The sequence below is a fragment of the Pteronotus mesoamericanus genome, unplaced genomic scaffold, assembly GCF_021234165.1.
Source record: "Pteronotus mesoamericanus isolate MK-2021 breed Mesoamerican mustached bat unplaced genomic scaffold, CSHL_Meso_final contig_303, whole genome shotgun sequence".
NCBI classification, from domain to species: domain Eukaryota; kingdom Metazoa; phylum Chordata; class Mammalia; order Chiroptera; family Mormoopidae; genus Pteronotus; species Pteronotus mesoamericanus.
Genome location: NW_026555130.1, coordinates 700,595 through 714,851, shown reverse-complemented (window position 1 = coordinate 714,851; position 14,257 = coordinate 700,595). Strand labels below are relative to the sequence as shown.

Here is a 14,257-nt window from a genome sequence, read left to right as displayed (position 1 = left end):
TGCTAGGGGAGGAAAGGTCTCCACAGGGCTGAGGTCCCACCCTACAATTGCCTGCTGCTAGGCATGGCCCTGGTGACCTTCTGTACCTGGCCTGTTGTCCCTACCCTGCTCGTGCCTGACTGCCCACTGCAGCGTCAGAGTTGAATTGGGCACCCAGTTCATGTTGGAGAGTTGGCTGGTGTGAGAAAACACTGGGCTTTGTATAAGCCAAAATCTTACAAGGCTCTCCTGATTGTTTTTTTTACCTACTACATAGTCCTCCTCTTTGTTCCTCAAAAACATCAGGCCAGCCTACTGTCTCAGGGCCTTTACATTTTTATTCCCGTTGTACTTGTCTTTGACGTGAGTATGTGTGAGTTCCATACTCTCCCGTCACAGGTAGGTTTGTGTATCCACCGCCACAGTCCCGGCAGTGAACCACTTCATCACATGGTGCTGCCCTGCCCCTGTCCCTCCTCCAGCTCCACCCCCTACTCCAGTCCCTAAGCTCTGCCACCCAGTAATCTGGGCTCCCTTTCTAGAATTTTGTCATTTCAAAAATATATAAATGAAACCATACAGTATAGGACCTTTTGAGATTAGCACTTTTCACTCGTTGTAATTTCTGAGGATTCACCTAAGCCATGCATGTCGGTGAGTCCTGTTTTAAAATTCAGCTGGAGAATGTTTTATGGAATTTTTGGACACTGAACTTGCCTTGTAAATACCAGTTTTTCTTTCATTAATGTATCCTTTGAGTAGTGAATAAGAGCATGTGTTTTAAAGTACAATGACTTGGGACTAAGTCTCATTCCTACTTTGGAAAAATTATTTTAACCTTGCTAAGCCTTAATTTCTTTATATGTTAAATGGGGTAATATTATTCACTGAGAACAAGAGAGCACATGTAATGCACTTAGCACCGTGCCTGTCACGTAAGTGCTCCACAAGCGGCAGTCTAAAAGAAAGCCAGGGTCATCGCGGCAATGTTATTCGGTCTCTGCCTTCTAGGTTAGTTTTGGAAGAAGTTGCTTTAGCATTCCACCAACCATTTGGATTTAATATATGTTTAGGCAAAGGAAAAAACATTCAATATTTTTCTTTTTGACCCCTAAACAAAAATGTTTAGTTCTTCAGAATGGGTATATCTAATCCTTCTGTCATTTTTTATTGAGTTGACCATAGTAAAAAGTAAGTGATTACTTTGTTATGTATATTAATTAGCAAATACTAGCTAATTTGAATGTCTAAGTTATCTTTTTTTGTGTAATAGTACAGATTTGTTCAGGCTCAAACATCATTTACGTATTTTAAATTATATATATATATATTTACTAGGTCATCGGAGTCCTGGATGATTGCTTGTGTGACATTGATAGCATCGATAACTTCAACACCTTCAAAATCTTCCCCAAAATAAAAAAATTGCAAGAGCGAGACTACTTCCGTTATTACAAGGTATGGTTAATAATTTTTTATTCTGTTGATAACAAAGATTTTTATATAACTGTCTACAGATGTGACTTTTTTACCCTTTTGAAAACACATTTTTGATTCTTTTTAGCACCCTATGTATTGGGTTGGCCAAGAAGTCCATATGTTTTTTTCTATAAAATAAAAGACACGTTTTTCATTTTCACCAATAACTTTATTGATTTGGATATTTTGAGAATGTGGGCTATCACCAGCATGGTATAACGTTGATTGTTCTCAATGTCTCAATTTGATCGCTATCACCTTCAGCTGGTCTGTCTGACTGTGCATCCTCCAGCGAGAAATCTCCAGCATGAAACTTCACAAACCACTTTTGACACATTCCATCAGTCACAATACCTTCTCCATACACTGCACAGATTTTTTTTTTTGCGTTTCAGTTGTGTTTTTACCTTTCTTGAAATAATAAAGCATAATATGCCAAAAATATTGCATATATTCTTCCATTTTTGATATTAAAATGGCTACACAAAAATTCACCAGTTTTGGCAAGTTATTTTTTAAATCCATGGTGATATGACAGCTGTCACAATACAATCTAACCAGATTGTTTCAAATGAAGTTAAAGGCAACTAAGTGCTACTAAAGCCTGCTTATGGAAGTAAACGAACTTTTTGGCCAACCCAGAGTGTCTTCTTATTGTACTAATGTATTAACCCTTAGACTCAAAACCTGTTAGTCTTTTTGGAACGCTTAGAATCTGAACCCTCTTCTTATGTTTGGGTTCCATCTTTCACTTTCAATTGTGAGGCAGACTCCTGCCTCCACAGAAGCTGAAAATGCCAGAGACTGACTTGCCCAGCCGGCCTTGTGACCGAGGCCCTGCCGTTCAGACACACCTGCCCAGGCTCTGAGCTGAGCCGAGCTGAGGGCAGTGCCATGTGCCAGCGCTGCCCCCTGTGTAAGGTGCCACGGCAGAGTAGATGCTCACTGGCGGCTCCCTGGGAGGGCACCGACCAGGCTGAGGGTACAGGCCGAGCACCACCCACAGTAGCTCTGCAGGGGTGGTTCTGAAGTCCGACCGCCGTCTACTCCCTACAGGGTGACCAGTGACAGTGGAAAGGCAGCAGCAATAAGGCGGTATGCATAAGAACAGGAGTTTAAACTTAACAGTAGTCTAAGCGTTCAGTAGTTTAAGGACAGTAGTTTAAAAGCTGCTCTCATGCCTTGCCTGTGCTTTTGTTCTTAAAGTGTTCAATTGGGCTTATACGTTCTTTGATTTCATTGTTAGTGTATTTGAAAAGTTGAGCATGATTTTCTCTTTTATCTTGATTCTATGTGGGCTATTACAGTTCTTTAAATATTTTTGAAGATTAAAAAAATTCAGTACTTTGGTAGTTTTAAGTTGTATAGAAAGATAACAAATTAGAGAATTAAAAATTAGGAAACACAACCTTCTTTTCTCCATCAATACCAACAATATCCAAAAAAGATGACTATTTCTCCTCTATATGCAGTTCTTTAGGAACGCAGATTCCACAGCCATTTCCAAGAGTAATGGATGCCTAAAGAAACTATTGAGTATCTAGTGTTCTGGGCATTTTACATACAAATACGGCAGTTTAGAATAGCTTCTTCTAATTCACACCCTAAAGTCATAAATCTAACTGCATTTGTAGCTCCTTTCTCCAATTCCATTTCTACTAAAGGAAATAGGAGAAAACCGCTACACATGCTTATGGAATTGTCAACACGTGGAATTGCTGCCGTTACAGATCACAGTGGTTGACTATTGCCGATGTCCTCTGGTGCGGTGCAGTGCAGTGCAGTGGAGGACGTGTCCCTTCCGTCACAGGCTAGCCCGTCACAGAACATCCAGACCTCATGTCTGTGCAGTCTGCCGGCGCCCTCGCTCATTCACTCCTCTGTGTTGGGGTTGTACCTTCTCTTTCCGTGTCCCCTCCCCACAGGCCTGGTCGATAGTAGGCACTCACACATTTGACCAAATGAATGAGCATCTCGTTTAACCTGTATACTGAGCACTGTCAGGCCGGTATTAGCTACATTTTACAAATGAAGAAACAATGGTTTAGGTATTTTAGATGTTTCATTAAAAAAAAGGCATGGAGCAGCTCACAAAATTGAAGGTATGCTGAAGCAGCATGTTTCAGAAAAGATAGAAATGAGGGCAAGAGCTAAAGACCATTCTCTTTGTCATGCCACCAGAATTTTGGATCAAATTCACCATTTCCCCACATTTTTACAACACTTTGTATAAGATTCAGATTCCTGGGAGAAAGGATCAAATTAGTCTAGGTAGGGTCATGTGGACCCTTGACCAAAAGAGGGAAAGACACTTTGGTTAACAGTCCTATTTGCATAACTATAAAGGCAGTAATTGTTTCTGAAAGGGAAATTAGAGGATGTTACAGAGGAAGGAAAAATGAAAGTTGGGCAGGCAACAACTATTGTACAACATGGTCCTTGGCGAGCCAACATACAGTTTATCCTTACACGTGACATTTTAAAATGTTCTTACCAACATAATGAAGTTCCTCCCTATGTAACCAGAATGTACTCATAGCCTTTCCCCAAGGAGAAGAACGCAAGACCTGATTAATGTATTTAGCTCCAGGTCTCGGATCTTTGGGTGACATCCACTTCCAGTTCTGTTGACCTATGAATTAAACAAGAAGGAAATTTAACCAGTATACTCTATATCTCATAGTGGCAGAAAAGGAGAGCTAAGAGAAGAGATGAATTTTAAACACATTTATGTAATTATGCCACAAGGAAATATAGGCAGAAGCAACAGTATACTTCTATCAACTGGTCAGTTGGCTGTTGTAACTGGCAGATATAATTCTGTCTTGTACTATCCATTCTGTTCCTTTATTCACCCAATGTTCATTGAATGATTTAGCAGGCCGTATTCTGGGTGCTGTGGATCTAGTACTGAATAAGACAAAGAGTCTGACCTCATGGAGCTTTTATTCTGATAAGGGAGACAGTGAACAATAAAATATAATTCTATGAGGTTATAAGATAAATGCCATGGAGAAAAATAAAGCAAAATAGGAGATAGAGAGTTCTGGGGCTGGGGACCATCCGTAGCCCTATTTAGAAGAGGGTGGTCCAGAAGGAAAGGTGTTCATGCTGTGCAGTTTGAGCCAAGAGCTTCCTGGTGTGAAAGGACAAGCCCTGGCAGCGTCTGGGGAGAACATCCCCGGGGAGGAGACTAGAACTGCAGGCGGGAAGGTGTCAGCGTTTGAGAAAGAAGGCCACGACTGCTGTCACTGGAGGAAGTGAGGGAGACCCAGTGGAAGAGGTAGAGGCGGGCCAGAGGGAGACAAGTGGGGGGCCTTTTTAAACATGTGAGGACGCTGGGGTCTATTGTGCGATGAGGAGCCACTGGAGAGAGCGGCACAAAGCAGACTGACTGTGCCGGTGAGGGGCGGGCAGCGCGGGACGGCGCGTGATGAGGGGGCCGTGGCACCGTCAGGTGAAAGGGCATGGATTCGGGGTCGGGGAGTGGAGTTGGAAGAGGGGAGAAATGATCGACTTAATGTTGTGTGTAAAAGTTAACACCAGCGAGCCTTAGGGATTGAATGTCAGGTGTGAGGTTAGAAGTGAAAGCAAACGTGATGCCTGCACTTTGAGCATATTACAAAAAAAATATGTCTAAGTGGATTTCATTCCAAAGTCCAAGGATGAGGCTTTTAGGGTTTCAACACACATTCCTGGTTTTTAGAAAATTTAATCAATTTAAGAATTATGGGTACTTCCTTAACATGATAATTCCAGTCTTAACATTAGCATTGTTAGCATCTTACTTGGAGCCACTAAAGAAATTCTCACCTGGGTCAAAAGCTAAGAAGGTGCCCACACTCTCCTCATCTGTTGGAGGCATTAGCCCATGTAGCCAAACAAGAAAAAGCAAGTAGAGACAAAAATATTTAAAGAATAATTAAAACTATTTCCACTTATAAATGACAAAAGTATACCTAGAAAAGTCAAAGGAGATAATAAATTTTGAACACAAACAATAAAAATACATAGCAAGCTATAAATTTAATAAACACAACAATCAGTATCTTCATAATTACAAACAGGAACAAGTTAGGAAATATACTAGAAGAGAAATCCCCATTTACATTAGAAATGAATAAAGATAAAATATATAGGAATAAATGTATGAAGAAGTATGCAAAACCTTCAGTAAGAAAGCTCCAAAGCACTCCTGAAAGGCTCAAAGTAGGCTGACCAAACAGACGGTGTCTTTGTAGCATAACGATGTTAATTCTCCCCCAAGTTAATATGTAAATTTAACGTGATGCTATTAAAAATATCAATAGTTTTGTTTGTTTTTCTAGAGCTGGACAAGTTGTCACAGGTTAAGTCCCATGGGAAGCTGATTCTGAGACAGCTGTTAGTGTGTGAAGGGGGGTAATTAGGGACGGCTCTTGGAACCAACAAGTTAGGGAAGGATGAGGGAGGGGGAAGCCACCGTGGGGGGAGAGAGACGTAAAGCTGTGATGCAGCCTCAGCGGATGCCTCCGGGACCCTCCAGAGCTGTCCCCAGCTGAGGGAGGGCCTGGGCCTTTATTTTTATTTTTAGTCCTCACCCAAGGGCACTTTTTCATTGCTTTTTTAGACAGAGAGACAAGCACTGATGCCAGAGAGAAGCATCCCATGGTGGCCTCCCAGATGTGCCCGGGCCAGGGATCGCATACCTCTGGACTGGGGATCAAACCTGCCACCCAGGCGTGTGCCCTGGCTGGGAATTGAACCCGCATCCTTTTGCTTATGGGATGACGCTCCAACCAACTGAGCCACACCAGCCGGGGACTGGGTCTGGGCCTTTCCATCCCCACACAAGTCATTCGGTGAAGGCCGTCAGAGGAAGAGGGGTGCGTGGCCTTGGGCAAAGTGCCTCCCTCCAGTGGAGGCTGGCTGCCTGCAACGTTCCCGAAGGGGGACCTGAGCAGCGTGTTACAGTGCCTTCCACAGTCCTCTCCTGGCACTGTGCGTTCGTTACCTATTGCTGCATTAAAAAGTAGCCTGAAATTTAGCAACTTAAAATAGCAAACCGAGAAGGTGGAGTTGGAAGAAGACCTACAGGGAGCGAGAAAGCAAGCCATCCGGAGAGAGCCTCAGGCGGAGGGTGCAGCAGGAGCGAAGGCCCTGAGGCCCCAGGGTGCCTCCTGTCGTTGCGGAACCACAGGGATGCAGAGAAAAAGGCAGAGAGCAGGGGAGCAGACCGTGCAGGGCCTTCTCGGCCAGTACAGGGACTTGGATTTCGATCTGGCCCAGCTTTCAGAGGTGTCATACGTGGGGTGAGAAAGTGAAGACGGAAGGAAGGTGACAAGATTTTAGCTTGAGGAACCAAGATAGTGACTATTTACTGAGATGGCAGAATTGCTAGAGGGAAGAGAACAGATTTGGACATGTTAGTAAGTCCGAGGTACCTGTGAGTGTCCCGTGGGAGAGCTGAAGGAGGCGAAGGGAGTGAGCCATAGAACAGTCTGGAGGAACGAACAGCCTCTGTGATGGCCCTGGGACAGAAAGGAGCACCGTTGGGGGGCGGGGGGTGCCCAGCAGGAAGCCTCGTGTGGCTGGAGGCACGTGGCCAGAGCCAAGGTGGAGGGGGTGCGTCAGGAGGCCAGGTGACAGGGCCTGGTGAGCTGGCTGCAGCCTTTGGGAAGCCACAGGAGGGTTTGGAGTGGGGATCGAAATCGTCTGACTTAGTTTTAGAGGGACAGTTAGGGCTGCTGGGTGCGAATCTGCTCGGTGAGGGTCGAAGGCAGTGGAAGCAGAGAGGCTTGCACTGGTCTGGGCAAGAAGTGAGCCGCGGCAATGGAGGCAGCGCGAAGCAGACAGTGAACTCTCTGAAGCCTGTGGAAACGGGAGAAAACGAGTTAAAAACCATGGTCTTTGACTTGGGCGATCCATCTGCAAATCCTATTGAACTAGCGCCTTCCCGTTCTGTTTAGAACATGACAGTTTAACGTTTTTCGGTGGTTTAAGATGCCCTGCCAAACCTGTCCCTTGCCTGTCCAACCTCACTCCCTGCCACTCTACCCCTTCCCCACCAAAAGTCAGTGAATTGGCTGTTCTCAGTTCTCAGAAGTGTCCGAGGTCAGTTGCCTTCGCCAAAACATGTTTGTCTCTCCAACGCTTGTCAGTCCTGAAATATTACCTCCTCGGAGGCCTCCAGCCGCTGGCCCCGTCTTTTACCAATCAGAAAAATCTAGATTTGCCTCGCCACAGTTTGTTATTAAAGAAACATAGAAATATATACATTTTGTTCCCTCCAGCAGATGAGTGGTGTTTGAAGGGAAGGGGAGTGCTTTTCTGCCTTTGCCCAGAGCCACCCAGCCCGACGCACCATGGTCCTCGAACACACTTTGTTCAGTGGTGGGGGCGTGAGAGACCTGGAAGACGCGGAGGGCTGGGGTCCAGGAATGCTTTCTGCCCCTGCAGATGAGCTGTGCACTTGGCTTTCTTCTGTTTTTGAAGTGTCAGAGGACTAATAGTATCATTTATTTTAAAAAATTAATATTACATCTGGGTGTCTGGAGAATGGCAAGCAGTCATTTCAATTCTGAACTGTGCAGGTGCTTTGGCACAAGAGGCTGCTCATTCATCACCATGTCCCCGCTGCCCAGCATGGGGACACTGAAGAGAGCACGGAAGAGCCGGGACACATGTGTACTCATGTTAATTCATTCTTTCTCTCAAGGTTAATCTGAAGCGACCGTGTCCTTTCTGGGCGGAAGATGGCCATTGTTCAATAAAAGACTGTCACGTGGAGCCTTGTCCAGAGGTAACACACTTAAAACCGGAGGCCCTGTGCGGGGACGGGATCTGCAGCTGGCTGGCCCTTATTCGTGCCTCCTGAATCTGCATCGTCTTTTGTGGGCACAACAAAAACAAACAAATAAAACCCGCCACTGAACCTTAAATCTAAAATTTAGAGTGGGAATTAAAGTGCAGAAGGCGGGGAAATTTCAGGCTTGGAATTAGGTCTCCAATTGGCCTTTTTACAATGGGAAAAAAAAAGGCTACACTGATTAGTAATGGAATGCTACATTTTAGATTTTGTTTTTTGACATCTAGCATAGTTATATTCTTTTTCATCAGTAATTAGTTATTAGCTATATTTTCATATTACTTTTTGCTTTTCTTACCTTACCAGTTAACCTAGTTTGTTGTCCTTAAAAATATGGAAAAACCATCTGAACAAATGTCCTTCCTAATGGGGAAATTTCAAAAATATGTTTTTTTTTCATTTCCCTTTAAGAATATAGTATGTCTTTTAAGTTTTTAGTTGGAAATAATTTCAGACCTAGAGAAAATTGGCAAGAATGATACAAATGATTTCCATATACTTTTTATCCAGATTCCCTAAATGTTTATCACATTTGCTTGATTATTTTCTCTATATGTATATATTTATTAATATTACTATATTCCAAACCACTTAGGTGTAAGTAAACAACAGGATCCTTTACCCCTAAATATTTCAGTGTATATGTTCTTAAAAACAAGATTATTCTCTTACCTAACCACAGCATAATTAACAAAATCAGGAAGTTAGTGTTAATATAATATTGATTTCTAGTCTATAGACCTGAATCATATATCGCAAACTGACTTAATAATGTGCTTTATAGGGGAAAAAAAATCCCTAACCCTAGAGCACATGGAGCATTTGGATGCCATGTCTCTTCGTCCTCCTTTAATCTGGAAAAGTCCTGCAGGAGTTCTTCGTCTTTTGATGTCTTAACTTTTTCCTTCCTCCCTCCTTTGCTCCCTCCTTCCCTCCCTTCCAGTACACCCGTTGTTTTGTAAAACACCCCTTATTTTGGGCTTTTCTAGTATTTTCTAGTTATTGGATTCTGGCCACGCACTTTGGGTGGATATACCATAGAAGTGATGATGTGATCTCAGTGTGTCATGTTAGAAGTCATATGATGTCACCCTCATTGCTGGGTGAAGGTGCTTGCCAGGTTTCTTCATTGCAAAGTAGGAAAAAATCTTTGAGACTATGAAAATTTCCTATTTTCCCTCATACATTTACCATTATTGTTTTAGCCTTCATTGATGATTCCTGCCTGAAATAATTACATATGTAGTGTTTGCCAAATAGTGATTTTCTGATTCCATTTCTTCTATACTTGTTAGTTGGTGTTCTACAGTGAGCAAGAAATTTTTCTGGTCTTTCATTCATTTATTTATTTATATGCTTATGTCAGAATGAAGTTGAATTATTATTTTAATATTTTATTTTTTTAAATAACAGCTTTATTGAGACATAACTCATACCATAAAATTCACTCTTTCTAAAATGTACAATTCCATGGTTTTTAGTATAGCCACAAAATTGTGCAATCATCACCGTTATATATAAACATTTTTCCCCACCCTAAAAAGAAACTCCAGCTTCTTAGCAGTCACTCATCATTTTCCTGCTCCTCTCCCTGCTGGAAAGCACAAAGCCACTTTGTCTCTAAGCTTATTATGGATGTTTCATGTCAATAAAATCATACAATACGTGGCCTTTTGTGGCTGGCTTCTTTTGCTTAGAATAACATTTTCAAGGTTCATCCATGTTGCACCGTGTACCGGAATGTCCTTCCTGCTGCTGAATGATATGCCATCGTATGGGTACACCTCGTCTTGTTTATTCTTCAGTTGATAGGCACTTGGGTTGTTTCCATTTTTTGGTTACTGGGAATAATACTGTTGTCAACATTTAGGTACAAGTTTTTGTGCAAACATATATTTTCAATTCTCTTGAGTGTCCACCTTGGAGTGGAATTGCTGGATCATGTTGTAACTTTAACTGTTTGAGGAACTGCCGAACTGTCTCCAGTGTGGCTGCGCCATTGTACGTTCCCACCAGCAATGTATACTGGTTCCAATTTCTGTATGTCCTCGTCAACCTTGGTTATCATGTCCTTTTTATTTTAGCTGTCCTTGTGAATGGCATCTCATTTTGGTTTGATTTGCATTTCCCGGATGACCAATAATGTTAAGCATTTTTTCAGGTACTCATTGGTCATTTGTATCTCTTCTTTGGAGAAATGTCTCTCTAAACCTTTGCTCATTTTTAAGTTGAGTTACCTTTTTATTGCTGAATTGTAAGAGTTATTGGCTTTGTGTACAGTATGTATTTCTAAATAGTTTTACATTAAAATATTGTCTACAGTGAATTATCCTCTTTAGTCTTAGGTTTATAAGAATAAATGAAAATGTTTATTGGTATATGAATCCTGGACACAAGAAATATAACATTAAATATATTTAAAAATCCCTGCCTGTTCCTTTTCCAATCCCATTCCTTTCCCTTTTTCCCCAGAAATAAAAATGGTCCCTTTTTGTTGGTCGTTTTAAGCAATATGACAATATTTGCATTTCTCTGTCTTTGGGGGAGAATTTACTAGGCATTTCATATTGAACTCAAACTTGTGATACGGAGTGAAATTTTGCATTCCATCATTTGAAGTCTAACTGTGACGGTCACTTAATTCTGCAGTTTTCAGACTGCCGCATGTGCTTGTGTTGGTGGCAACAGACAGGTTTACTTCGTGTTAGATTTTAGTTATTAACTTTATATTTCTAATTACTTTTAATTCTTTTTGGTGAATTTTATATTATTCATCATCATCTAACGTACCTACCTCCATTTTTCCAAATGGCTTATGTTAAGATTTGTTTCAGGCAAGTTATTGCACTTAGCATCAAACTTCTAAAAAAGCTGCTAAAGATTTTAATTTTAACATACTATACTATGCTACAGTAGTCAGAGGGTACTTTGGCTAGCATTTATTCCATATTTAAGTTCAGAGTCTTAAAACTGTGACTGCTAGATTTGATTTGAGTTTTGTAGCTTTCTCCTGACTGCTGCGAGAGGTACTGGTAGGAAACACTGAAATGGTAAAACTGTAGCAGCAACTCACATTTTTATGATATGCGTGGTCTTTTTTTATTGATTGGGAAAAAGATCTTTGATCATTATTGTTATTATTTATATTCTTCAGCCTGACAGGAAAATATTTTATTCTGAATATTTGATAAAAATTTATGAAATGTGAAAAAATTTTAGTAGGTTAATTTTCTATTACTTTGCTAACTCATAGAGTCAAACATCAAAAACCAGCCCCCCCGGGTCGATCAGAGGGTCAGCCTGTGATCGTCTGCTTTCAGATGTGATTTTTGTTTAAAATGTGTTTGATAAACCAAGTGTTAACAATTCATAGATTTAAGTCTAAAATGAATTGTTGGCTTTGTAGGAGACAGAGTTGAACCTACATGCAGTTCTGCTGGTAAACCCTAGGTTAGTCATATGCACCAAAGAGCTTACTCTTGCAGTCTACATTAATCCAAAATTGCCTAAACTTTAAATGTCAAATTAGAGCAGAAATCAAAAATGAATTGAGCATAACATTTCAAATAATTTTGAAGTTTCTAAAGCTTCTGTTTCTGTGGTAAAAAAAGTTTATGGGAAAAGTGATTTAGTCATTTTGTAAACCTGAAAATTATATAAGCTATTAAATACTGCGTTGGGAGTTTAAATGTGAGCTGATTTTGATGCTCTGATTTTGCGTATGTCATTCGTTTTTCTGTCCTGTGATTTACAGGTTTAAATTAGTATAACTCTTTACCTTTTACCTCAAAGAGGTAGTATGATTACAGAATTTGAATAATTGTATGTTTTCTCCTCTTAGAATAAAATAGCCTTTGCAGTAGAGCAATAGCATTCTGTTTTGTGAAGAAATCTCAAAAAATGAAGATCGCTTAAAATTTTTTTTTTTGTTCTTTTAAGAGTAAAATTCCTGTCGGAATTAAAGCTGGGAGTGCTAATAAGGTGAGTTGCTTTTCTTCCTTGAGTATTTCTGCTTTATGTGGTGAAGCTTACCATTTACTAGTTGCCAGGAGTTACAGAACAGAGTGGTAAAATGGTTGATTGGGAATGGACACACTTTGCCTAAAACCCTCTAACTTCTAACTTTTGCAGCAAGTATGGAGATTGTATATTCTCACAATTAAAATTATATAGCTTCACTTCTGTTTTTCGGAACCTCTAGAACTACAAAGTGTTACTACGAAGTCAGATGGCCTCCTCAACAGGTGTTTTATCATGTGCCTATTTTTAGTCTTCTGTTTCAACTAGTCAACCTGTCATATTTGGGATTATGTTGGACAGGGTAAACAATTATCAAGATATTTTGAGCCTACTACTTTTAAATGGAATTAAACTATTTTTTTTTAATTAAAGATTACCCTTTTCCTCTTCTGAATACGCTGTAATTCACTGTGTCATTCCCATGTTTTTAGAGCATAGTTCACGTGGAGCTTTCGCCATTGCACATGCATGTGAAGGCCCGCATGCCCTCCCTCTCTGCTTCCTTCTGTGAGGCCTTGTTTCTCCATCATCTCCCGGGGCTCTCTCCCAGGTGGTCTTTTGTTCACATTCACTCCCTTCTATTTATTTTTGTATCAGATCTCTAAATTAACAGAGTATAAAGACAGTAGAAATCCCTGTGGCCTCCTTCCCAACCCCATTCTGTGTCCTCCCTCCCCAAAGTGAGACATGTTTCTGAAGTCGATGTGTGTGCTGTGATATACTTTCTATTTTTATACTTTATTGTACAAGCATCCACAGTGTATATATAGGCCTTTTCTACGGAATTTTTAAAAATTTAAATACTATATTTTTGTATTTATTCAAGTTAAATACATTTTTGAGTGTGTATTTTTAAACATGTTCTGCTTTTGAAATTTTGTCTCTGTTGATATATGTCAATTTAGTTAATTCCAACATTTGTATAATATTCAGTTGTATGACTACAGTATGTCCTGTATCGATAGGCACTTCAGTTGCCTTTGGTTTTTGCTCTTACAAGCAGTGAGGCCCTAGCGTCTTTGTCCTTTGTCTCGTGTGCTCACACGTAAGTTCCTCTGGGTCTAGATGTAGAAATAAGATTGCCGGGCCATGGGGCGTGCCTGCCTCAGCCCCACGTGATAACAGTACCCAGTCACTTTCGAAAGCGATTGTTCATCGTTTTGTTTCTAAGTGTTGTTCTGGATTTGGTTTCTGTGGTGGGACTGCTGGTTTAAGGGTTTATGCCTTTTTACAGCTCTTGATACATGTTAAATTACATTCCCACAAGGGTTGAGTTTACATCATCATCAACATGTTGGTTATGTTTTTAATGCCTTCGCTTATTTATTAGGTAGAAATTTGTGATTCATTTCATTTGTATTTCTTATATTTTTTAATAATAGGATGTGTCTATATTTAGTGTATGTTACCATTGACAGATTGCCTGTTCTGCCAGTTGAGCCTGAAATAAAAAGGAAGGTAATGACTGTTACTCAAACTTGTTTGTTGTACACTTCCTTTTAGTACTTGAAAGTGGCAAACAATACCAAGGAATTAGAAGATTGTGAGCAAGCCAATAAGCTGGGGGCAATTAACAGCACATTAAGGTAAGTTTTGTTTTAGTAGTATTTAAAAAATTCTGTCATTTGTATCAGAAATCTCCTGTTTTTCTTGTGATTTTAAAACATTAAAGTTTCAACTAATTTTTAAAAGGAAGAAGTTATTCTTTATCCTGAATCCTATGAGAGCTGTGCTTCCTCTTGTTGGCTGATTTGTTCTTAAATTTCTAAATCATCAATAGCGCCTTTATTAAAAAGTAGGAATTTAGAAGATTGCTCAGCTTTTGCAGGGTTTAGGGGTCTGTTCGTTCTGATTATTATGGGAAAAGGAACTTGAATCTCTAAGTCTTTTTATAAATAGTAATTCAATTTATATGTTACCCTTTGAATAAAA

General features: G+C 40.4%; 1 protein-coding gene across 1 annotated transcript in view; it reads left to right on the top strand.

Annotated features, from left to right (window-relative positions):
- ERO1B (endoplasmic reticulum oxidoreductase 1 beta) overlaps positions 1-14,257 on the top strand; it is a 43,926-nt gene that overhangs the window by 6,114 nt on the left and 23,555 nt on the right. The window contains exons 2-5 of the mRNA XM_054575503.1: positions 1,318-1,437; positions 8,156-8,239; positions 12,245-12,286; positions 13,829-13,911. Of these exons, the coding sequence (XP_054431478.1) occupies positions 1,318-1,437; positions 8,156-8,239; positions 12,245-12,286; positions 13,829-13,911 (329 nt within the window). The remainder of the gene's footprint in view (positions 1-1,317; positions 1,438-8,155; positions 8,240-12,244; positions 12,287-13,828; positions 13,912-14,257) is intronic.